Source organism: Notothenia coriiceps, unplaced genomic scaffold (genome assembly GCF_000735185.1).
Source record: "Notothenia coriiceps isolate Sejong01 unplaced genomic scaffold, NC01 NC01_scaffold00032942, whole genome shotgun sequence".
In the NCBI taxonomy this organism is placed as follows: domain Eukaryota; kingdom Metazoa; phylum Chordata; class Actinopteri; order Perciformes; family Nototheniidae; genus Notothenia; species Notothenia coriiceps.
The window spans coordinates 383,900-410,422 of NW_011365643.1; the positions used below are offsets into that span (position 1 = coordinate 383,900).

General features: G+C 42.8%; 1 protein-coding gene across 3 annotated transcripts in view; it reads left to right on the forward strand.

Annotated features, from left to right (window-relative positions):
• Positions 1-9,668: 9,668 nt before the first annotated feature.
• The window catches only part of LOC104961235 (signal-induced proliferation-associated 1-like protein 2), a 51,487-nt gene continuing 34,632 nt past the window's right edge, over positions 9,669-26,523 (forward strand). For all 3 annotated transcript variants that reach the window (XM_010789496.1, XM_010789498.1, XM_010789499.1), the window contains exons 1-7: positions 9,669-11,477; positions 14,455-14,588; positions 16,141-16,329; positions 21,130-21,304; positions 21,685-21,788; positions 23,298-23,455; positions 24,077-24,653. In XM_010789496.1, the coding sequence (XP_010787798.1) occupies positions 9,935-11,477; positions 14,455-14,588; positions 16,141-16,329; positions 21,130-21,304; positions 21,685-21,788; positions 23,298-23,455; positions 24,077-24,653 (2,880 nt within the window). In that variant the 5' untranslated portion in view covers positions 9,669-9,934. The remainder of the gene's footprint in view (positions 11,478-14,454; positions 14,589-16,140; positions 16,330-21,129; positions 21,305-21,684; positions 21,789-23,297; positions 23,456-24,076; positions 24,654-26,523) is intronic.

The following is a 26,523-nucleotide window of genomic DNA, read 5'->3' on the forward strand; positions in this document are numbered from 1 at the left end:
ACTTTACTGCATAGTTCTGCCCTACACCTCGTCAGTGTGATTATTTGAAGCTAGCATCAGAGCTGTGACTGTGGTTAACCTCCTACTTGATGGATTGCTGTTAGTAATTATATTAATCTTGGCCCGTAAAGATCTTCATTCCAAAGCTGCAGTGGTAAATTGTACGTGTTATCAACAGCTGTCATCCTAATGCACTACCTGACATTGGAATTTAGAAATTGCACAAGAAGGTATATTTTATGTTTGCAATAGAAATACTGCGTGAAATGACTTTGATTGAGTATTGGCTCAGATTCGTGACTCTTGAAGCACTTAAAAAACATCTGTAGTGGATACTTACTGAGCATTTAGCATGCCAAAATGCTAGTGACACGCTGATTGTTTTTGAAGCAAAACCTGTTGCTTTTCAACCCTTTTAACATGCGCGGCTTCAAAACCTGCTGCGGTGCTTCACAACACAATCAATTCCTTTCGAAGACTCAACTGATGTTTGGAGAGAAGCAGAAGTGAAAGATATGTGCCTTCATGTTGCATGGATTACTATACACATAATTGGATTGACAATGGCTCCCCCCCTTTAGTTCCCTGGCTTCTATACACAATCAAAGTGCTTGAAACAAACCACTCTCTACTGGCAGAACCCCTTTTCTTTGTCTGTAACTGAGCATATGGTAGATATTATGAGATCTGAATGTGTGCAGGAAATGAAAAGAATTGACCATTTCTGTTGGGTAAATACTCACTGTTCCCTGAACCAAGTGAGATGGAGTCGGATCTCGGCTGACCCCCGCGCTTTAGACATTCCAGATGGAGCTACTGCTCGCACAAAGTGGAGCATACTCATGGGTGCACTCAGTGGCGTAGGAAAACAGACTCATGTTCGTGTATAAGCTGCCTCCGTGATAAGGCTAGGAATAACCACCAGTCCGAACCACAGAGTCCGCGGCAAAGCAAACAGCTATCTTTTGTTTAATTTTACACGTGAGAGCACAACTGTTGACAGATGAGGTGTGGCGAGATGGCTTGTGGGAGGGCAGTGACCTCGGCTTTAGCTGTGTAACCACAGATATCAGACAGTGCAGCTTCATCTCCATGGCCTCTTTCAGTCCAGCTGTCTTATATCTGTGGAAAGCTGCTCAATTTTCCAACGCTGTTATGAAAGTATTGAAGTCTGGTATGAAACAACTTCCTTTTTTTGCAGTCTCGTCTCTTCAATCCTGAAGCAAAGTGTGTTTTTCTAACTTGTGGGTTTTATATAGATCAAAATGCAGACAGAGTATAAAGAGTTTCTTTTGAAGTAGCTCTCAAGCCAGAGGATAGAGTCCTGGATACACTGCTGCGCTTGTGTGATAGAGCCTGTGTGTTCTTCTTAAGTCTTTGCACCTGGGGCACTGACAGGGCATCCGTGAATTTGGGCATTTCCCACAGTGCATTGTTAGGCCGGCCGCCCGGGGAATGATGAGACGATGAGGGTGCATGTTAACTCCGTGCTGCTGTCTGACCTCCTTTTTTGATCTCTTCTACTGATTGTTCTTATGCTGTAGGGTCAACTCGGGTCTGTGTGCGCTGAGATGTAAACAGAAAGCCTCTAATCGCCTACTTGCTCTTGCAGGAGCTCCCTTTGTTCACCCCCTCTCCATGCTGCCCTCTTTTTTTGCAGAAACAAACTTACACTTGTCTTCTTTGAAAACTGTCTTCTGCTTCTGCCTTTTGTCATGTTGGTATGAGCTCACCGTGTGTGTTTGTGTGCATCATGTCAAATGGTCAGTGTGGTCTAAAGCTAAGAACATGGAGGTTGTATATTAAAAAACAGAACTGGCATGTTTACTCAGGCAATATGGCAAGTTTGAATCATCTGAGTTTTGCATTGTGTTTCGATGAATGCAACCAGATTAAACCTACAGTAATAACAGAGCCAAAGCAACTCTGTATGGTTTAACATGATCAGTTCCACATTTGAGTTATCAGATTTGGAGCTATGTTCCTTGTTAAGCTATTGTTTTTTTTTATTTTCAAGCCAGGTGGACCAAATTTGACACCAAGACAAATCACTTCAAGGCAATTCTTCTAAATCAATACACTAGTAATTCCATGAGAATGGTCCACAAACACACAGCGATTTACTAAACCTGTCACATTTCATATTGCCATTGAGACATCAGCTCTGATAATGTACTAGTTGCGTTAATCTGGTCCTAAATCATGGCCTAAGTATAAAATACAGCATATGTCAAAATGCATTTGAATACTTCTCCAATGATTAAAATGACATTAAGCGTGTTTACTTGGAGTGTTCATGGATTTCCTGCCTTTTGGACGGGGTAGATAGGAGGAGACTTTTAAGGTAATGGGACTCTCATTTTGGCACATCATAAAAGTGGCTGGCACACATTCCTCTCCTCATTTGTACCCCTCCTCTGTTGGAAGAAAATAATCCCTCCACTCTGTCTCCATGTTTGTTAGAGAACAAACATACTAGCTCCTCGTCTGCTTATTGTCATTGTAAAGCAGTACCAGGACTTGCTCTAAATCATCTTCCCCCTCCTGTAACACAAGCTGCAGCTGGAGCATCTGCATCTATTCATTTCAACTTTCACCTCAGGATTTCTGGCCTTATGTTTCCACAACTTGCAAATTGCACCCTTTTGCGCGGAGGGTGCAGACCTCAAGTCACACCCTTTGAGGACAAGCCAAATTGGATGTCAAATTGAGTATAGTGTTGCTCTAAATGACAGAAATGGAGTGACATGAAGAGGAGAAGTTGGGGATGAATTGCCTTTCTGTTTGGTTACTGACATACAGCCCCTATCCTCTCTGATAGAGGATGTTGTTGTCACATTTCCACCAGCCACTTGCAAAGTATTATGTTTAATTCAGAAGCTTACCACTTATACAACCCTGCTTAACCTAAATAAATGTAAACGTGTCTGGTTTTAACCTCTTATCCTTGTTTGTAAATGATAACCAGGCTGGATATAGTTTGCTGTTTCCACATATCGGGCTCGATGAGGCAGCTGGCTGGAACTCATTTTGTTGGTTTCCTTACCTCCCACTGAGGGTGTGACCCTCTTTTCACACTGGCCATTAAAACCTCAGCATTACTCCCGGCGTGCAATATTGGCGCGTTCGGCTGGTGGCCTGACCACAATAAGAGAGGGTGGAGTTAGATGATTGGGTTCTTACCGGCTCTGATATAGGGAGGGATCGCTGTGTTCAGGAAGGGGCGGGATCGGCGCCTAATGGCAGGGCTTTAGCATCAGTGCTAATTTGAGTGTCAGCTGGTGGGAGATTCCTCCCTGTTGTGAGGTTGAATTGTACGGGCAGCAGATGAAAGGGGAAGACGTTGAATGGTGCATTTGGTTTTCTTTTGGTCAATACCTTCATAGTTGGTGTAAGCAGTGACACACACACACACACACACACACACACACACACACACACACACACACACACACACACACACACACACACACACACACACACACACACACACACACACAGGGAAGATGGTATGCCTGTTTTCCCAGGCCCCAGTAATGAACTCTTGAGGATAACACCACCCAATTAATTGGTTGTGTAGTTTAATTGCAGGAATCTCTTTGAGCTAGGTTTGGCAAAACTCCCATTCCTTTTTTGTCTTCTTCTCACTCCACCACTTTTACTTCTCTTCTTAACCTCCCATTCTCCTTTGCTTACCCAGTTAAGGTAAATAATCGCTCCACTGAAGCAGAAACACAAGTGTTTTCATCAGATTGGAAATGCCTGTGTCTGGTTCTCCCCTTCTTTCCCTGACTTCAAGTGCGATGAATTTAATATCGCTCAAAACTATCGCATACTCCCCTCTGATTCCCACCGCAAGGTTGGAACAGCTGCTCTCAATAGAGGATTGAAAACAGAGCTCCCACGTTGTTATAAATAAACTCCTCGGAGGACGAAACACTATTATTGTGTGCAAGGAAGATTTGATTGTATTTGAGTTTGATGTGACATGGAATGTGATTCATTGTTTTGTATTGAGGAATCAAGTGTCGGGCAGCGAAGCTACAGAGTGACACTTCAGACGTTTGATTGGCTGCAGCCTGTCAGCACTAAGCAGTATAAGGCCGGTAAAAAGGAACCAAAAGAAATGGACTGACAAAGACTTGTAAATGAGCTTCACATAGTAACGCTGCCTGACTCATTACATAATGAAGACCATGAGCTAGAAAATGGGTGTAATCATCTTGGCCTCTAACCTACATGGCACCCTAATTTGGCTGCGGGAGGGGAGGATGACTGCATTGCAGCTTGGCCTCGACTCGGGAGGTCGCGGCGTCTTGGGGACGAAGCCGGCTACTACTTCCTGCTCCCCGAGAACAGAGGAGCATTAATAGGGCTCAATTACTCTGGGCTTTATTAAAGATAATTGTCCATAATTACAGGTCTGTGTTCACCCCAGGGCTCCGTGTGGCCCAGCATCTTGCTAGGGGCAAAATAAACACGATTGACCCGAGGTGCTGGACACTAAGGAGGATATTTAAGAGGAATGTGACATTTCAAGGAAGTGAAAAACATGTCTTGAATAGAATTGGTTTAATTGGGAGCCATGTGTCTTTTAACTACAATAGGCTGTTGCCTCCGCTTTGAGTCTATTAAATAATGTAATGCTGTTTTATTATGATAGGCTGTAATGATGGGCAATGGGTTTACAGGCAGAGACATGCAGTTTAATGGCGCCTTTGATGGCCACACATATGCAAATCGTGATATTTTGTTTGCATAATTGTGACTCCCAGATGACTTTTTCGCACACATAATTTACCAAACCTTCACACATCAACTAGTTAATTCTGCAGACGATATTTTCAAATGTTACCCGAGGTCTAAGACAAGTGACGGGTTTGGCTTTTTAGAAAATCATGGCTACCTGAAAAGGACCTTGTTGACAACCATTCAGAGGATTTGGCATTCCTCTCAAGAATAGTTTCTCAGGGCTCATGACAAGGCCCTTGCTTTTTGAGCATAAAGTATGTGACTAATTTCCTTAAGTGCTGTCAGCTCTGAATGTAGCAATCTTAATAATGTTGCGCTTAAAATGTGTTTGCATCTGGCATCGAATGGAGCTTTGGTGTTAATATATGCAGTGCCGTTTTGTAGAACATCCTTGCATTGACATCATTTACATAAACCTCTTTTTCGAAAGTGCAATTATTTATACTCATAGCTCAGTTTTGTTGAGAAGTGAAGTGTTTTTCTGCTACCTTACTACCCGGTTTGATCTATAAGATAAAATAAAGATGGAGGACTTGGAGCGCTGCAACAAAAAGATATAATCAGCAGCTTTGCAAAGAGGAACTTTCTCTCAATGAGCACAGGACAGTTTTCTAGGAGTCATAGAAGTGACTAATGAGAAGTCACTCTGTCTAGTGAGTCTGTCACAGCCGACATCATTCCGTGTGTCCTGCCCGGGTGAAATATCAGTAATAGTGGACGATTAATCTTGGGACGATGGACAGAACGTTAACTTTTTTGACAGCATATTAATATCCGCCGGGCCTTTAATCAGGCCACAGTGTCAGAGGATTATTTTCAGACCTGTCTGAACCGCTGGGCCACTCCTCCCTGGATGAACTATCCAACATCAGAGACAGAACATGAGTTCATTACTGTAATTAGGCCTCTCTTTTCCTTCCCCATCCCTTCCCCCTGTTCACCAGGCCTTGTGTCTTAAACACCCATAATGGCGATGCATTACTCCAGTAATAAAGGGCTGTTAGCAAAGCACACTGCCCACCCTCCATCTGCTGCCTCCCTTGCACACACAGACACAAAGGCAAGGGCAGAAAAGTGCCTCCTTCAGGTCACACAGAAGACGGATTCTGCTGACCAAGTAGCCTGTGGCACTCTCTATTGGTAGGGGGTGCAGGGGGGGGGGGTTGATGTGGAATGAAACATGGTACAACTGTGTTCATTAATCACTGTCACAGGGGAAGAGGCTAATAGAAGGCAGGAAAAGGAAACACGGACCACCATGTTCAGTTTATCCTGTCCTGCCCTCACAGTGAAATAAGGGCCAGCTAACCCCTTACTGACCCTGTGTAAGATCACAAACAGGGGGACGCTAGACACTATGAGGACAACAACTTTGTTTGTTCTTATGTTTTTACCTTTATTTTTTTACGCTAATTTAAAAATAAATGGGAATTGGAGGTTAAATAGGGAAGCTCCATTCAAATATTCCAGACTATATTGCCACATGCACAATAGCGACAGCATAGTTTCTTTTTGCTCTCCCATGCTCCATGTTCAACAAAGCAGCATAAAATCCCCTTAAGACATACAAGGAGAAGAGACATGAAATAGTGCAAGAACATATTGCAAATGACAAAAGTAAACTGTATACATCAAATGAGATGAAACAGATTGTTTAATTAAATACTGTGCAGTAGAATAAGATACTGTATGACAAAATAATATATAAATAAATGTGTGGACTATTAACAGATGCATGTGCTATAAACATACGTACATAATGTTTTTTAAGCTTTCATTGCTATTTTTATATTTTGAGTTTGTCAATTCTTTCCTAATAGTTTAAATGAATATAAAACTTTGATTGTTTTCTTTTCTTTCTCTGTGTTGACACAGCATTACACCTCCATCTTGTTGTCTATCTGCTCGCCACAGACTACTGTGAATAGTCTTTCACACTGTGTTGTTGTCATGCTTTGAGATTACAGTATGTCCGTTTCTTTGTTCTTCTTGTTCTCAGTCATCCGTTAAAGCCTCTGTTGGGGTGTCCCCATTGATAAAGCTGTTTGCACAGGTGGCACATTTTGCTGTCACTAGCTCTAATTGTGAGTGTGAAAGGGACTGTGTTGAGTCAATGTGTGCCATTTGGCCATTGGTCAGCAGACGGCCATATTGTCACCTCTGCTCACTGTCATGCCTGAGAAAAAGACCTGAGCTTTTTAGACAAATATATTTTGGTTGACCTATAGACACCTCAAATACATTTCCAGCCATTTTCCCAAGAGTCTTTGTTTCATTTGGCATCCCGCATGATGTCTCGGGGTGATGGATATTCAGTGTTTGGATTTGGCAGTGGTCCCATTTCCTCTCTTTTGTCAAGTTGAGAATTAGGATTTAAAAATATTTCAGAAACAATTATCCTTCTACAATATGCAGTACAGTACAAAAGACATACAGATTTAGATTTTATAAAAGGGTCATTCTTCAAGATAAATGGTAACATTGGGGCCCGCTTACACGAGCACATCGGCATACAGCTCGTCTTTTTTTAAATGAGACAGTCAGCAGTGCTGGAATGTTAGTACAACCATATTTATTGTTAAGTACTGCAATCGTAACCATTTTGAGGAATTTTGACTTCATTTAAATAATTACGTTTTCTTCAAACAACTTTTCCTGTACAATTTTTAGAATCAAATATTAAACATTTTGCTTTTATTTTTGTCTTATAGCTGTTGTTACTGTTTGTTTTATGTTATGAATAGTGTTAAATAACACATGATCAAACAGATTTTGATTCATGTGTTGATAAAGATGAGACTGTGTCGATAATAAGCATCAATAATTATCCGGTAATACAATGTATGTATTATTTTGATATAGGCCATTTTGCATTTAGCAAGTATTTTCACTCTATTAGGATGCTGCTTTTTCTATGTATTTGACTGGTCACAGAGTATTTATACACTCTGGTAAAAATACTTGTATTTAATCAAATGATCAGCACTTTTTCCACTGTCAGATCAGAACCAACTTGATACCATCATCTTCTATGTTAGCCTTTTTTCAGACAAAGATAAAGATGTAATCTGCATTGAAAATAAGGCGTTGGCATTGTTGAGGAGAACACTACAACCCGGGAGATATTTCATTATTCATCGTACGCCAACTGTAACAGACAGACATATTTCCCAGAGCAGTGCTTGTCGCTACGTTATGCATTCACATGACACAACACAAAATCTTGCCGTCCTCTCCAAACCTTTGTTTAATACAGTGGCAATACAGTTTCTATGTTGTGAATGAAGCTGGTTAGTGGTTTCATAACCAGACCAGTCTGAAATGGGAGGGAGAGGATTGTGGATAGTTTGGCAGAAGGAGCTATCATTATCAATCTACTTTTACACATTTAGGTCATGCCTGCATTAACCTGTATTTGGCCGCATACTTTATTATTTCCCGGTCATCCCGAGTGTATTTGGTCTAGTCTGTCGGTCTGCAGCTAATCTTGATGTGACCCACATTTGAATCCCAAAATAGTTTACCCTCCTCCCTAACTACATGTGGAATGTAAACAGTTGTCTGGTAGCAAAATATATAATACATTAAAGGCAAGTGGACGGAGCTGAAACTGAGAGAAACCTTCCAAAGACAAATCATCTTAAACTTGCCTTCACATATTCACTGAAGCAAAAAGAAACTAGCAGTGCCCTTTTTCTCTGTGATGTGGAGGGTTTACTCTAAAACTCATGGGGTTTTCACATGATTGCAGAAAAGGGAGGAATGAGGCACACCACCAGTCCCAAAGAACATGAGAAAAGCATTTAGGCCAATGTAGGATGACCTGGTGTCTGTATTGTGGCATGGTGTAATCTGCCATGCAGAAGTCAGTGTTTGAGGAGATGAATCCAGCGTAGCACCTCAGTCACTCACCCCCCCCCGGGACCCTGTGACATATCTCATAGCATGGGATGGGACTGATGAGAGAAGAGTTGCTCACTTCCTTACAGTGCATTCTTTGTCTGTTATCATCTTTATTACATTGTCCATGTCAAATTGTTTTAAACAAGTCTATATGACCAACACTCTGCTGATTTTCTAAGGTCTATAAATTGCTAATGGAGAACCAAGTGGTTTTTCTAGGACAAGCCGACCAATGTTTCACTCTCCTTCTCTGTCCTCAGATGTTCAGGTTAATGAATAATACTGCTGTTGTCAACCTTTTCTTTTTCTGATTATAATTCCCCAAGATAAACAAACAAAACTGAACAAGGGTTAAACTTGAAAACATAATTTTCTGTAGTTATGATAGTGGAGTGTACCACAACGTCATATTTCCGCGAATTTGTTATACGTCATAGGCCATTTACTTAATTGGGTCGTTGTTCATTTTCCTCCTAATCAACTCCATCAGATACAAAAGGCGAAGTGGGAATGAATATGCAAAACTACCCTTCTGTATAATTTGCAGCTTGATGATGCTGCGAGCGGTTGGAGCAGATATTGGTACATGTGAACATTTAGCCGAACATCTGCCTCTTGTTGCTGTAATTTGCTTCACCGCCATCTGTTAGGCATTGGCTGGAAGCACCAACAATGATATCCATCTATCTTGTTATAAACCCATAATGGCACCAGCTCTTCTTAGAAAATACACTAATTAGCTGTCTTCGATGATATGCTCCACACAATTTCAAAACTAATACAGCTCTACATACCCCTTAGTGGGAGTTTATTTCAAGATAACAGGGTACAGACAAACTAGGTCAGCCGTGCAGTCATTTTTAATAGCTGAACTGAATGCGCTGTGTTTGGGGTCATTTTAAGGAACAGAACTTCCTTTCCCTACGTTTGAAATGAAAATGTCTTGGTAAGTGTGCTAACCCTCTCGCCTTGTGCTAACATTTTCTCTGTTTTTGTTTCCGTGCCACAGATCCAACTCTTCCAGCTGTCGTTCTGCATTGACGGCATGCTGTGAGAAAAGACTTCGCTCCGCTGTGCCTCAGCGCCCCTCAGACACTTGTCCTTGACATCCAAATGCTGGGTGTCGATCGTCGTGCCAGCCGCCTTCTGTGAGTTATGACGACGGCTGCTTCATTGACTCAGGAACGAGGCTCCTCCTCCGCTCAGCAGTGAGCAAATCACATAATGTAATGAAGAAGTGTCCTGAAAGTCTGCTCTTCAAGGAGTCTGCTGGCAGGATATGAGTATTTTGAGCCCTGTGACGGATAACAAATCAAACCTCACGGGAATTGTGGGAGGCCCAGAAGAATACTACAGAGCCATGCAGTCAGAGGAGCTATTCAACAGGAAACTCAAAGCCCTGAATGGTAGCATGGGACCACCAGCCCCCAACATGCAGGGAAAACCTGATAAAACAAATGGAACTCCAGCCATGCCTAAAATGGGCGTCAGGGCCAGAGCGACAGAATGGCCACCAAGGAGCGATGGATGGGACGGACGACCTTCACCAAACTATCAGAGCGTGATACCAGTGTTTCAGAACGGCCAGCAAGAACACTGTGTGGAAATACTGGAGCAAGGAGAGTCAGTCTGCCTGGAGGTAGACTACTCTGACAAATACACACTGAGCGACCTCCTCAGCCACTCACCGCTGAAGAGTCTCCATCCTATCCGCCAACGCAGCAACAGCGATGTAACCATTAGTGACATTGACTCTGAGGACATAATGGACCAGCACGCTGTCAATCCAAACACTGGTGCGTCCCTGCATCGTGAGTACGGCAGCACATCCTCCATTGACCGCCAGGGCCTGACAGGCGAAGGCTTCTTCACCATGCTAAGGGGTTACCAAGTGGAAACCCTGGACCGCCGTAGCATACCGCCCATGGGTTTCCCCGAGTTGTTGCGCTGCGACGTCGCACTCTCCCCCAGCCTGCAGACAGCAGCCCAGATCGCCAGGGGTGAGATAGTCCACATTCCAGGCTACGACTACATAGACCACTCTCTCCTCTACAGCCGGGAGCCGGACAAGTCCTTCATGAGGCGCCTTAAATCTGAATCGTCTGAAACGTCCCTGTTCAGGAAGCTGCGTACCATAAAGAGCGAGAGTGATGCCTTGCGGCTCTCTTTAGAGGATGACCGGCGGCCGCTCAGCTTCCAAAAATGCTTTGCGCACTATGACGTCCAGAGTGTTCTTTTCAACATCAGTGAGGCGGTGGCAGGCAGAGCCAACCTGTGTCAGAGGAAGAACACCACCACCGGGGCTTCAGCTGCCTCCGCTGGACTCGGGCCTGGTGCTGTGGTAGGAAGCGGGGGCGGAGTCGTAGGTGGAGCGTTGGCTATGGCTATGGCTATGACTGGACCTGGACCCGGAGCAGGGATAGATAGTGGGGCGGCTGGATGTAGCAGTGGAAATACACCCATGTTTGAGTCTCCACTGGGCAGCAGGGAGGAGTTGAACCCGAAGGAGAACCTGGACGCTGATGACGGGGACCGGAAGAGCAACGGCTTAGTGCTGAGCTGTCCTCACTTTCGCAACGAGGTCGGTGGCGAGGGCGAGAGGAAGATCTCCCTCTCCAGAGCCAACAGTGCCAACTACACTGGTATGTCGGAGAGCTGCTCTTTCGAATCCTCTTTAAGTTCCCACTGCACCAACGCAGGAGTCTCTGTTCTGGAGGTGCCTCGAGAAAACCAGCCTATCCACAGGGAGAAGGTCAAACGCTACATCATTGAGCACATCGACCTCGGAGCATACTACTACCACAAATTCTTCTACGGCAGAGGTAAGGAATGCTAATGATGATGATGTGTGATTTCTCCGTTAAACAGAGTTATAACAGGAGGATTGAAATGACTAAATGTTAAAAATTATTAAACTTTCCAGGCCAAATCCATTTCCTTTTAAATTATGCACAACGCTGTGTGAGCAAGTTCCCAAATGGAACAGCCTCAGATATCTTGCCGGCCCGGTTATTTTTTTAGGGCCTGATGAAATAAGGGGCCAGAACAATAGCAGTCTTGTGTTTGGCGCAAGGGTGTGTGTTTCACTTCCACGGGAGAAGAACGGTCATGTCCGCCCTGTGATATTGCTCCGAACCCCGCGGAGAAGCAGTGATTAGTCATGTGAGAAGAGAGAGGTGAGTGAGAGGGTGTGTTGCAGCTGTTCCCCGTGGGGGCCGCAGGGGTGTGACGACCCCATCCTATGAAACTTTAGGGTCAGTAAAACTATGCCAAGGTCCCAGGTCCCCTCATTAAAACACCTACATGGCCGACACTGGAAATACTACGCAGACCCCGACCCATCACCGCATTTCACATATCTGTTTCCCCACTGTCTGTGAGACGCTCTCAGCAGATTGGGTTACCCATTCTTGAGCCTCCCCAGAAAACAGCTGCTTCACCTTTCACACTGAGAGACGCCTGACCTTCTTCAAAAAGAATCTCTGTGTTAGGGAAAATACTCTTCAGTGTGACAGCGTGAAAACTTAATTGAGACCCAGCGTAAAGTAATCTGCTCTACTTACAGTATGATAGACTGTACAACTGAGCCTACTCACGCATAGTTAACGCATCCCTGGTGTAGCTGTATTATGTTTTTATCCTCATTCCGTGGCAGCCAAATGTATAATAGAAATACCCTGTGTTGCTGTCAGCATCATTCTCATGTTATAGCTTTAACAGAAGATGCCTCTTTCACAGTATGTGGAAGCAGCCTTTGCCCTTTTTTCATGAGGTGTTTTATCAGAAAGACAAGTCTGTCATCACCTCTGGTTCACCACAAAAATCACACACCCACACACACATAAAAATAGGCACACACACTCAATCTCACAAAAATGGCTGTGTGTCACCACTTTAGGGCTAGCTTTTATCAACCCGGGCTGAACATTGATCCCATTGATTGCCTAAAGTCCTCCTTCCCTTAGCAACAGGAATGTTTGTCCCCAGGCCGCCCTAATGGACACAGTGTTTCCTTCACACCCACGGGCCAAGACTTGTTACACACAGGTCATGGTTATATATGTGTAGGTAGACATTGAGATATACAATAGAGGGTGAACCAGGGGTTTCATAGCTTTTTAGGAAGTGGAAGGTAATTGTTTTTTATTGGATTACAGTGCCAACACTCGAGCTTAACAGGTAGAGATGCAACTTTTTGAACTTTACTTGGCCAATTGATTTCGACCTCATTGTTGAAAAGAAAGGTTGATCCTCCACATTCCAGATTCGACTTGTAAATCTCCAGCTTGCACCCTTACCTTATCGATGACATGCGGTGTGTGTATGGCTTTTACATAACAGTCTGTGCCAGTGTATGCCTGACTTTAACCATCATACGGCACAATGTGCAAATGTATCAGATGGTGGCAGATCAACCAGTGCATTGCTAGTCATAGGTTGCTGAAAGCTTCTAATCCTAACCATGCCCTATGGAGACATTTGACATTAAATAAAGTCTTTGAGTCACAAAAAAGTGAGGCAAACATGTGCCGAACTTTTTAGAAGTGTGAAGTGACAGGAAGATGGAAGCGATGCATCATTTGACATGACAATCAAACTCATCCAGTCTGCATCCTTTGGCAAATTGTCAAAACTAAGTGATGAGTAACAGTGACATGTTATAGAAATGCGTTGACAAAATGCTCTCACTACAGTCCACACTGCCTCGCTCTCTATGCTGCTGGTATTCTGATGCTTAGTGGCTCATATGCAACGAGGCCACAAGGCCTCCTACCATCATTTGACCTTATGCCTCACAGAGCATTTGGACTCACTTCTCCGTCCCTGACAAGCTCTGCATTCCTCTGGCAGTTAACTCCGCGTTGCCTCCATTCAACTAATTCATTATTCATGATGATATGTGCTTTGCCCCCACGTTAATGCCACCGTTACAAGAATCAGATAATTTACATTGCCATGCCAAAACCTCTGCAGAAATCTCTTAATGAATGTCATCGCTTTAAGTCTCTGCTGAGGTTTTTCTTTGTCGTAGGCTGAATCCAGGTCTTTCTCCCAGCTTTAGCCTGGATTAAGGGCTGTTTGCTCAAGGCACTGCAGCCTTGCTCCAGTCCATGTCCTAAACACACACTCTCATACACACAATATTATCTTTAAGTACAGTGTATTTTGAGTGTCTTATTTAAGCAAGCTATGACACATTTCAAATATTTGTACGTTGACACTGAAATTAGCCATAGTTCTTATAATGGCTTAATCTACAAACACTCAAATGTTGTCTAAAGTACAGAAATACTCTGAGCCTGACCTGAGGGGACTTCCTGGTGGCCTGGTGGTTAAGGACACTTACTGTGTAACCACTGTGTTTAAATGTAGCTCTAACTTTAACAGCAGGATTATACATTCTTTACTTGAAAATGAATAATCTAAAGCAAATATTTTATTCAGACTCCCAAATTCATCTCTAATACTGAACCATGCAACACAAAAACGTTCTTATATTGCTTTGCTCTGATAGCGTGAAAAGCGCCATGCTGCAGATTATTTGGGTCGGTGACGGGTCACCCAGGTTCAAACTGTGTCCTGGCTCTATTTGTTAGTTTTTTTCCTAAATCCCAGTGCTACCACTACATGCCAACCTCTAATCCAAAATGAATCAATGTCAAATCTCCACTGGATCCCTGCTGCTTTCTGTAATCACTGTCACAGCTCACCCATGGCCATAAAGACACTTATTCTGACAAATCTGGATCGATGCAGTAATAATGTGTGTCTAATTCAAATAATTCTTTCCCATTTCAGAACATCAAAACTACTTTGGGGTCGATGAAAATCTGGGACCTGTGGCGGTCAGCATCCGCAGGGAGAAGCTGGACGACGGGAGGGAGAAAGATGGAATGCAGCACAATTATAGAGTCACCTTCAGAACCAGCCAGGTAACCATAATACCCCATTTGCACTTTTTCTGCACTGCTTGTTGTCTTAAACCAACGTGGAACTATTAGGGGTAGATTTGTATCGCTCTATTGAAGAATTGTCTACAGGCCCGAAAACATGCTTTTAAATGATGTTCCCAACATATGCATTCAGCAAGACAAGTTAAGGTTGATCAGCTCAGGGCTCATTCAAGTTCAGGAATGCTTCAGTTGCCCTGAAATCCAGAGGTGGCTCTTTGCAGCTCTCTATTCCTACAGTAAAGCTGCTCCCAGCACCCTAATGTGCACAATGAGTCTGTGCCAGTTGTGACTCTGTTGGTCAGTCATGCAGACACTGATGCTGTCGTCAATCCGAGTCAGCGTGATCAGTCCTCGCCGGCTCACAGCCTCGCACACACACACATCACGCGCGTGTACACACAACGTGATTAATCCACAAACTAAAATGCACAGTGCCACGGTCCCTGTTGGTACAGAAAGCTCTCCTTGATTGATGCTGGGTGGTCTCTTCCACTGAATAATTCAGGTGCAACAGATGTGACAGGCAGGGAAATGTCACTGATATCCGATGCCATTCTTGGTGTAAAGCACCACTCCCACGATAAAACAATGTATCTGGGTCACGTTAGCCCTTCAAGTATCACGCAGACACTATTTCAACTCCCCAACTGCCGGAGCATCTATTTGCAAGTGCTCCTATCATTTAGCCCCGGCGCTCTCTGCCTCTCTCCGGCCCACTCTCACTCTCAATCCTTTCTAAGTCTGTTAAGTAATCTGCTTTTCAGAAAGCCTCTCTGTCGGACAACAATTGACTGCGGTGCTGACATCCACAGGCAGCGTGGATGGAAATGAGATTTATGGGCGTAAATGTGTCTGTGATGCTCCAAACAACAACACCGGGGACACAGAGTGGGGGTCTTCAAGCTGCTTGGGTCAATACTTACTGGCACTTTAACGATCTTACTAGTAAAATACCACTTAACATCTAATGCTCAGTTTGCCCCTCGTAATTATTTAGAATTTGAGTTCCTAATGTCTTCCAAAGGCGCTGTAATGGAGCCATTGCCCTACATAATAGGGCATAACATAAAAAGGATATTATAACGGCCTCACACAACAGTTAGCACATAAGCCTACATTTCATTTACAGCATTGTGAAATCAAATATAATGGCTCAATAGCATCCAAATGAATACAATCACTGATTGAATGACCCTAATGACCTATATGGTAATCATGCACACGCCGACCTTACCTTAAAGGGACAGTACCCCCGCAAACAAAAAGTCATTATTTATTTTGATTGTTTTAATGTGGGTTGACGAGTGTTAGAGATTCAACCAAAGACCTCATAGTGAGCAGTTTCACATAGTAACTATTTATTTCTACCTAACTATAAACAAATGATTCCTGTTCACAAATATAATAAAGGCAAGAAAAAACCTTTTTTGATTTTGCTTTAAACAGTCCCGTTTAATATTTGGTTCAAAGGGACATCAAAACCTCATAACACACCCGATGATTAAACTTTATCATCTGTCTTTTCTGCCAGCTGACCACACTCCGTGGAGCCATCCTGGAGGATGCCATCCCGTCCACTGCGAGACACGGGACAGCCCGCGGCCTGCCGCTGAAAGAAGTACTGGAATACGTCATCCCTGAGATTAACATCTCGTGTCTGAGGCTGTCGCTAAACTCCCCCAAGGTCCCGGAGCAGCTTCTCAAGCTGGACGAGCAGGGGGTGAGTACATTGAGAAGCCTATAGTGTGTTGAGTGCAACTATTTTGTCTTTGTTCACAGTTGCATTGACAGAATGACAATTGATGGTATTAACTGTTTTTTAAAGGAGTTTAACTGACCTATTATTGTCTGATTGTAGTGACTTATTTGAGTCCTGTTGTTACTGCAGGTCCCAGAATCTCTTAGTGAGCAAAACAAATTATTGTTGTTTTAATTATCCGGCCACAATTGGACAATTTGTCATGAATTACAGTTTTAGCTTGTTTTGTAGTCTAACTCCCTAGTCAATACATTGTATTACATGTGACTACTCTATAGTAAAAGTCAAATCGTGTCTCCCCCGTTAAGGTCAAACTGCAGCAGTAGGACACTTTACATTTTTTGCAATAGGAATAACCTAATACAGGATATTTTGGGGGGAAATGTTGCTACAGACTCTCAGTTCATACTGACATTGTAAAAATAGTGCATCACTTCCATCAGCGGGTCATAGAGTCAATCACTACTGTCTAACCTCATACGACTAGAAAGAGCAGGGCTAGCTGTGGCCCCCTATTTACAGCCTTTATGCTAATCAAAGCTAACCAGCTGATGAACATCCCCCTCATTAAATCTAACCTTTAAATAAGGTAAAGCCATAGCCAATTCATTATCATCCACAAATATGTTCCAGCTGTTTGATCTGAAGCCTTCAGTGCCACATATCAGTATTACACATAATGTGCTAGAATTACAGAATGTTGTGCTGTATTGATATCATATGATACTTCTGTCTATATTTCTGACATTTGTGTGAGCTAAAGAAGGAAACGGGGAAGGGATTAACTTCAAATAGCAGGTAGCTTTATCCCATATGTGGGCTGCTTATTATAGATGAACACAGGCTCCCGCATGGAGGCGTAAGACAGCCAATATCACACCTAATTAGAATCAATATGAATCCCACTCTCTCTGCAGCCAGCATCAACTACTTCAACTCACATTTTCTGCCGTTATGACACTCAGACACAAGCCAAAGTAACTCACTTTTGACAGCTTACTCTGTCTGAGAGCAGGTGATTTGGTATTCTGTCTGCGTGGCGCAGAATGTCATCTTGCATTATCTCTGTTTGAATAAAATGGCTATTAGTGATATGGGCTCTCCATAGTCACAGGTGTCAGAGATGAATTCATTGTGTGATCTAAAGGCCTTTCATTTTTCATCTAATTAAACTGCAGGATTGGAAGGATTGAGGATTAGCTGGTGCTGTACTGCTTGTCTTCCTATCAGAGAATTGGCTGCTTATTAGTGTAATTATATTCATTAGCATGAACCCCTCCTTCCAATTGACAGGGGAAAGGCTTTTAATAATAGAAAGTGTCAGCCGTGTCCTCTTGTATATTAAGATTGTGTTACACACATAAACAAGAGCAGTGTAGTGTCCTCTCCAAAGCAAGTTAAATGCACTTTAGATGATGACAGACCTTGTGTATCCAATTATGGCAAAGTAACTTTGTAAGTAAGTGCTCGAGGAAGTGCTTCCTGCCAGATCTCAAGGAGCTGATACGAGAATTTGTTCACCTGCCATGCAGCTCCTCATGCCTTTGGTATGAGAGGCTGCGTGCAGAATAGATACCTTCTTTGATATAAGACCGAAACTGACACACAGGGGAGAAAAAAGCAATAAAGTGATGTAAGAAACTACTTTCGGAGAAGGAGAGTTAAGTGGGGCTCTTCCAACTCGCACTCCTCCTCACAGACCTCAAACCAAACCCCCGGTGGAAGCCACTTTATATTTGGACATCAGTATTTTTGTTCAGTCCTGTTTTAATCATTAATGTTATGCTTGTTGAGCAAAAGTTAAAAATGTTAAGTACCCCGTAATCGAAAATCATTTGAATGAAACTGGACTTTCACCGCCCCTCTACTGTGTTTATGCGAGGAAGCTAATTTTGGACAGGAAGTGCAGCTACTCAGAAAGTAGAGCGGACTGCCAGGCCTGTTTTTGTTTGAGTACATCATTTTCTTCAACAGCATGCAGAAAGCTTTATCCCAGGATTTATCTTGTGTGTATGCTCACTGCAGAGTCCTCTGTTTGAGTGTGTGCATGTGTGTGAAAAAGCTTTTCTTTTGGTGAACAGAAAGCTAGTCTAGTGAATGAGAGTATCCCGGAGCCAGGCAGCCTTCAAATGAACCTGATGATCAGCTCTGCAGAAAGAATATCTCTGAAAGCACTGCTGTAATGGCTCTGGATGTAAGAAGAGAACAGAACATATGTGACTGTATTTTAGATCACATTGTAGATCACAGTGAACTCTCAGTGTGCCAGATGGACAGGGAAAGCATTAGGCAGTTCATCAGATTTTTGAGATTAGATTTTCTTTAAGTGATGGAAATCACAAATGATACATTTTTATAAGAAAAAACATTGATGTAGAAATGAATCTTTTGTTGCATCTGGAAAATGGAATTCTTGTTTAATAGAAACTGTTTATCAGCTGCTTTCAAATAAAAAAAAAAAATGATTTCAAGCTTTAATTTTCTAACTCCAGATAATAAAGGCGGCAAAATGAACAAGATAAAGGTTTAGTGATAGTGAAGAAATCATGGAGGAGGTCAGAGAAAGGTCACTTATCTTTCCCTCTCGATTATGCTGAACAATTTACCATCTTCCTCAACTAGAAAGAAACACATTTCCTCTGCAGTTCTGGGTTTTGCAACTTAAACAAAGGATAAACTCATGAACCCGTCAAACTGCAAACACTCCATATCAAGTTTACTTCCACTCGTCGACAGGTAAAGCCTTTGCCGGATCATAAATCACTTCTGATGCCCACAGCGACAACTCTGATGTATAATTTAGGCTCAAGTGAGATTTGTCCCTCAACTTCAATACTGTAATCTACCACCTACTGAGGTTATTGCAGTGCAGGGAAAAATCAACTCCCTCCTATGTAAATCAATCCCCTGTCACGACATTGAAACTGGAGGATTAACTTTAAGTCACCCTGAGACTTTTCTCTCCTCCCTTATACGTTCCACATTCCCTTTTTTAGATGGGATTTCTGCAGAATGTGAAAACTTCTGCCCTAAAAACAGCACGAATTGAAATAGCAATGTTTGTGTAATGATGCAAGCTTGTAGCTTTGTTTTTGGGAGGCATTATTTTTAAATGTCTGCTGCATTGAGGACACTGCAGTGCAGACAGATGTCACAGCGATGTTGTGTGTTGTGTTAGGGCACCGCTGTATCCCTCAGGTGTTCCGCAGAAATCTCCAAAGGGAGCAGTGTCCTCATTTCTCTCTCCGCTCATTAAGTATTTCTATCTTTGCATTTATGGAAGAAAGAGAAGAAGAGGGGCAAACATCTACCCTGCAGCGCTGGATAGATAGAGGAATATTGAAAATAATAAGTAAAACTGCTTACTAGCATCTTATGCTCAGATCTTTAGCAAGTGGATTATTTTAGCTAAACTAGATCTGTTTTATGGCATAATTCTTTATTTTCATGGCTGCTCTACCTTGACATGAGCTGATACCGCCAAAAAACCACATCAAAGGCGGTTACACAATGAGCTTTACCTCAGGAGCATTACTCATGTGTATTTTTGTCCTGATGGTTCTGCACTTTTCAGGCACCGCTAAATTTGCACCAAAGGGCAATGTGATTGTCCTTGCCTTCGGCGGCAGGTCCGTTAAAAGGGGCAGGAGGTTAAGTGAGTCCATATCATTCAGGATGAAAAATAGAAGACCACATCATTGCACATGAGGCTATTTCCACTGGGCTCGATCGTATAATAGCTTTCCATCCAAACGCAGGAGCTTTAGTGCAGAGCGGTGGCCTGATGGAGAAAGTCATCACGACAACAGTGTCGGGAGCACAGCGGGAACCCATAACCTGTAACGGAGGGAAAAGACAATTCCAATTTGTTTCGGTTTAAAGATCATTTGTTGGCCTTCACATTCATAGAAGCGTTTTTGCCGCAGTGACACATTCACCCTGGGTCAAGATCACGCTGTCCTTAGCTGTGAATTTGTTGGGTAACAGGTGACAAACAGGGGGGCTTTTTTTCTTCTATTTTTCCCCCCTTTGGCTCTGTCTCTTGGCCAGCATCAGTGAGCTGTAAACCATGAACAATTCATATTGGCGGAGAGGGCCTCTCACTCTCTCCATGCGCGAAGAATTACTCCGATGTTTTATTCCTTCCTGTCTCTTCCTGAGACAGGTTCATGTCAGACCTGTCCTTTCCGGATAATGTTTAAAAAACTCCCCGTGAAAACCTGTGCCGTTTAACTTGCTTGTCTGTGAACAACACTACTATTTCTGACATCTTTTTTGAGGCACTTTTTGCTGAACAATGGTGGAATCAAGAGTATTATTAGTGGGGTGTTGCCAATGCCATTTAAGGCCTGTTATTTTGTCTAGAATTTAAGTATAGTCTTTTAAAAACATATCAAAATGTTATTGATTGAAGCTTTGAGTTTCTTGTCATGAAGCAAAGTTCTCCTCATGCTATGTGTCAGTATTTCATCCCTCGTTGCTCCACAGCTGCTCTTAAGTAGCAGCTATTAGCTTGACTTGATTTATGCTCCGCTCCAAGCTCACAAAAATCCATAGCCTGGCGTCACAAAAGAGGATTTCAGCTCTCTCCTAGAAGGGTTATGAAGGCCTTCACATTAGCCGTGACATGATGGAAAGGGGGCACTCGCATGCTTTTGAGTGCACAATGTGCAGCACGTAACGAGTGGTGGTGTGTGATACATATCAGCAACAGGAAAGAATACTTAACCGCTGAGTGTCTGTGTATGCTCCCCATTCCAGCTAAGCTTCCAGCACAAGGTGGGAGTGCTTTACTGTAAGGCGGGCCAGAGCACAGAAGAAGAGATGTACAACAACGAGAGTGCCGGCCCTGCGTTGGAGGAGTTCTTGGATCTGCTCGGCCAGAGGGTGCGGCTCAAAGGCTTCACCAAGTACAGAGCTCAGCTGGATAACAAGAGTAAGATTAAAGACACCAAAACAAAACACTCACATTTCAGCCCACACTCTTCTAATCCTGTTGAGTGCAGATGCACAGCTCTGGACAATATTGCTTTTTGGGGGGTTTTGTGTTTTTTGTTTTGTTATAGCCTCAATAAAGGGATAGTTTAATTTTTTTTAAGTTGGATTGTATAAGGTACTTTTTCATACTGACTGTATAACCTGCAATAGATTATCACCCACAGATAGGACAGGAAAACAAAGGCCGAAATAAAAAATCAATATCGGTTAAAGTGTATTGCCTTTAATTTGTATTTAATTACATCTTTGGCTTATCTAACACAATGGCCTTTTTAGTAATGAGGCCGGAGACCTTGACTGCCCTGTCCTGTGTTACAGCTGACTCCACGGGCTCACACTCTCTTTACACCACCTACAAAGACTACGAGCTGATGTTCCACGTGTCCACCATGCTACCCTACACGCCCAACAACAGACAACAGGTCAGTAAACTCCACACTTGGCACTCAATCCTCTTCAGCAGACCACCGTGTTGGCTTTACAGTGTGGTGAGCCGCCGTCTAATGGCGGTAATAAGTCCCTGAGCAGCTTCCTTTAAGGATATCTTCAATTCCGAACCCTGCCAATCTTCCCCAGAGGCTCATTCCACAACGGTAATGACCTATCAGTTGAAAGCATGAGCGTCCCCATGGTAACGGTACCCCACCGTCGGATTTTAATCAATGCATCCCCAGGGGCCGGACCTGACTTGGTATTAGATGGGCCTCTGTGTCTGCCTCCGCTAACAAGTGGAATTAAGTGGATGTAGACTGGTGAGCGATGGCCCGATAAAGCTGCGGTTTACAGAGGCTTAGTCCCTGCACTGCTTGAGTGGAAGTACTTTTTGAGCCCATAGTAAAATCAGTAGGTACACCCTGCAGATGTATTAACGGTATACATATCCAGGAACAGGATCCACAGTTACACACTAATTTATGGAATCGTATCATTTGTATCTAAAATGTCTGATTGGCAGGATTAAAGGGGAGGTTTCTTTCTCCCTTCTTTTCTCCTCCGTCAATTGTATTTCATACACTGGGATAGTTTCATTTAATCCCTGGAGGTAATCTTTTAGCCCAAGCAGAGCTCACCCCTTTCTCTTCATCGTTTTCAATTCACCTACTGAACCCTCTAATCCTGCATTCGATGGATTCTGCCTCATGCTGACCCTCAATGACAACTTTATAGCAGGCAGAGAATGAGGTTAATGATCGCACAATTCAGCAATACCAGAAGTCTAAATTGAGTTTAAGTAAACAGGTCTTCTTCATTAAACAAAGCCTAAGTTCGGTTAGAAATACAAAAAAGGCTTCTATCTTACATTACAATTCAGAATCATAAATAAAAGCTGTATGTAAAACGAGTTCAGAGTGGTGTGAAGGTGCTGATGCTATAGAAATCTCATTCAGTTTGTCATTCCACATTGTAATATAATGGAGCCTTTGTTTTGCTTGGCTTGTCTAATCAAAGGCAAGACAGAATTAGGCAGCAGTAGCTTTCTTCTACAAAACTACACTGATACTTTAAAAGGTTTGTCCATAATGGCTACACCTTAAAGCAAAAGTATGCAAATACTGTAAGAAATAAGACACACTCTTCCTCAATTCAGTATTCTTTAGGGTTCTGCTGCTACATGTAACTTGGTGTTCTACGAGCAGCACCTTATGGTACCTGATGTTAGCTAATTTTAGAGAAATAGATAGATCTATAACTGACTACAAGTCAGTTTGACTGCATTTGTGACAAACTTTTATTATCCATCTTTGATCAGCAAATCCTACATAGTCCCACCTAAAAGAAAAACATTGAATTTACTGTTAAATTGTAATCTTTACTAATGAATGTTTATAAAACTGTGTACATTTGAACTATTGTACAATATTAACCCTTTATGTGATGCTTTTTTTTCTCCTTGTATTGTACTTGACTCCATTTCTCTCTCCCTTTTATAGTTATTAAGGAAGAGGCACATTGGCAATGATATCGTCACCATAGTGTTCCAGGAGCCTGGGGCCCTTCCTTTTACTCCGAAACACATCCGCTCTCATTTCCAACATGTGTTTGTCATCGTCAAAGTCCACAACCCCTGCACTGATAACGTCTGCTACAGGTAAATAGAGCACGCGTGGACCAGGCCTGTAAGGCTCTCTTATGGCTATTTAACTGAGTAAAAATGCTATATCCGAATTTGGTGGCATTGATTCAAACTCCCTAAACATTAGAGCGCCTCACCATGGGATAAAAAGAAAATTGATATCCTCAAGACAATTAAAGGAAATATGTTTATCTTTTGATGTGCTTTGCATAAATGTCTCATCTCTGCAGCGACTTTTAAGAACACTTAATTTGAAAGAATATTAATTATAGCCTGCTGAGTGCTTTCTGTGGTTTCTGTCATGACTTGATAGTAATGTGCAGGAATCACAAGGCTCTTTTGATCTGCACAGTGATGATACAGTTATTATCTTCAGAGACACCTTGAAATTAAGACTTACGACTCTCTCCTCGAGTGTTTCTGAAGTCAAGACAACTCTTGTTAATAACATAGCATTTGTTGAACAGAGGAAGATTAGTCTGAGATCAGTCTTTCCACCAGAAATAAATTCCCCGAAAGCCATATCATTTCAACACTCTTCAAATGGCTGCTCATTGTACGTATAGTTCAATACTTCTTTATTCTCTTAACTGTCACCACTGCTTGTGATTCATTGTTTGACTTCCTGTTTTCCAGCGTGGCCGTGTCCCGGTCCAAAGACGTGCCTCCGTTCGGGCCCCCTATTCCCAAGTCTGTGACTTTCCCAAAGTCGGCCGTTTTCAGGGACTTCCTGCTCGCCAAGGTCATCAACGGAGAAAACGCTGCGCACAAGTCTGAGAAGTTCCGAGCCATGGCGACCCGCACGCGGCAGGAGTACCTTAAGGACCTGGCTGAGAACTTTGTTAGCACGGCTACTATTGACTCTGCTGTCAAATTCAGCTTCATCACCCTCGGAGCCAAGAAGAAGGAGAAGGTGAAACCCAGAAAGGATGCACAAATGCTCAGCGTGGGGGCCATCACCTGGAGTGTCCGTGCACGGGACTTTGGCCAGTCGTTAGACGTGGACTGCCTGCTGGGCATATCCAATGAGTTTATTGTGCTCATTGAGGAGGAATCAAAAAATGTAGTCTTCAACTGCTCGTGTCGTGATGTCATTGGATGGACCTCGGGGATTATGAGCATTAAGATATTTTATGAGCGAGGGGAGTGTGTCATGCTGTCAGCCCACGACAACTGTGGAGAAGACATCAGGGAGATGGTGCAAAGATTAGAGGTAAGATCCTTAAAGACTCAACTGTCATTATCTCAGTTATTTTAGACGTCTTAATGCCTTCTAGGGAAGATGAGATGATCCTTTGTAGGATACTTAATGCACACGTCTTAGTATCGGTCTCAAATCATACCACACAATACAAAGAGATTTGAAAACACTGCCTCCACCTCAGAGTGGGAGTAATTTACTCTCTGTAGGAGTCCTCTGAGGCTAATTGAGGGTTTCATCTCATCCAGTTTTATTTTCGATATAATGAGGATATTACAGTAAAAACAATTAAGTCTTTATTCCAGTGGCGTGTCTGAAATGCTGTTAATGGATCAGCCAAGGTGCAGCCCAGGTTGGCACGAATACAAAAACATGCAAAGACAGATTAACATCAACATTAGACAAATATTCACGACACCCTTTCCTGTTCAGCCACGGGTCATCTTTAGTGTACCAAGAATAGGAGAACTGAGAAGAGGAAAGCAACATATACGTATCTCTGCTTGCTGCGTTTATCTGTGCCTGCTGCTCACTATATCTTCTCTTTTGGAAATGACATGACCTGTTGCATTGGTCTTCTCTTTGCTTTACATTGTTGGGGCAGACACAATTGTTGTCTTATCAATATTACAAGCATTTTAGTGAGAGCTTTTGCTGTGTTGTTGACTTCTGACTCAAAGGGGTCCTATAATGCTCATTTTCAGGTTCATATTTGTGTTTTGTGCCTCTACTGTGACATGTTTACATGCTTTAATGATCAAAAGGAGAAACTCCCTCTGGTATGAACTTTGGGATTTTAGCCTGTGTTGACATTTACATAAAACACAAAGCACAAAACCTTTATAACACACCAAAGGAAAGGGAAAACCCCAAAAAGAATAACAGGGCCTTTTCAAAAGTGTTTTCTTCCAAGTGGTTGTTTTAGTCGAAATGTATTTTCTAAAGGACTTTCTTTGTTTCTAAGAAGAACCAGTTCATCATTTTGTAAAAAGAGACCTATAAGTAACATCAATTACACATAAGTAGCAGTCCCTCGTTTGCCAGGAAAATCTATTGTGATTGTGTCTCATACTTTAATGGTGCAGCGAGGCCTTTTACTTAAGGAAGGTTGTGCTAGCTCTGTGGTGAAACAATGCATTCTGCAAATATTGCTCTTGCCATTGTAGCTTTACTACTTACCACAAGCCTTAATGGCAGCAGAACTGTTGCTTGCTTAACCTATATCCATCCTGTCAAGTCTCAGGCGTTGCTACTCCACGCTGGGCTTCTTGTATTTTATTTTATTTCACTGCCTTTACCTCAGCATTCCTGACAGAAATAACTCAAAATGTTTTTCTGACTTCCCCTCCGTGCCTCCGCCTGGTTCTCTTTGTGTTTTCTAGAGGCGGAAGTGTCACTTGAATGTGAAATCAATGGAGTCAAGGGAGGATTACAGACCTCACGTTGATAGCTTTCTTTGGCTGATCACACAGAATAAGTTAAGCGTTAAGGTCACACAAGTACAGATGCTGTCCTGACATGCACTTGATATGATAAACCGTTATGAAACATCATAGCATTTTTTTGTCAAAACTCCCTGAAGCAGACAATAAATTAAAATGGGAGGGAGGAGGATTACGGTTGATGTGATTTTGGCCCTTTCTCAATTTGGCAGAGGTCTGGGCGCAGGTACAGGAGGGGGTTGCTTAATCAGGACACCAACCCAGTTTTGAAGAGGAGCAAAGAAAACGCTTTTTTGTGTGGTTCTGACAGGCTAAGAATAGAAGACACTTGGCCTCACTACTTCACATCCCCATTTTGTAGCTCTGCCTTACCCATCTGTACATCTCTGTGGCCCTGAGCTGCCGTCGGTGCAGTCTCTTTTGGAAAGGAAGGTTCCTAA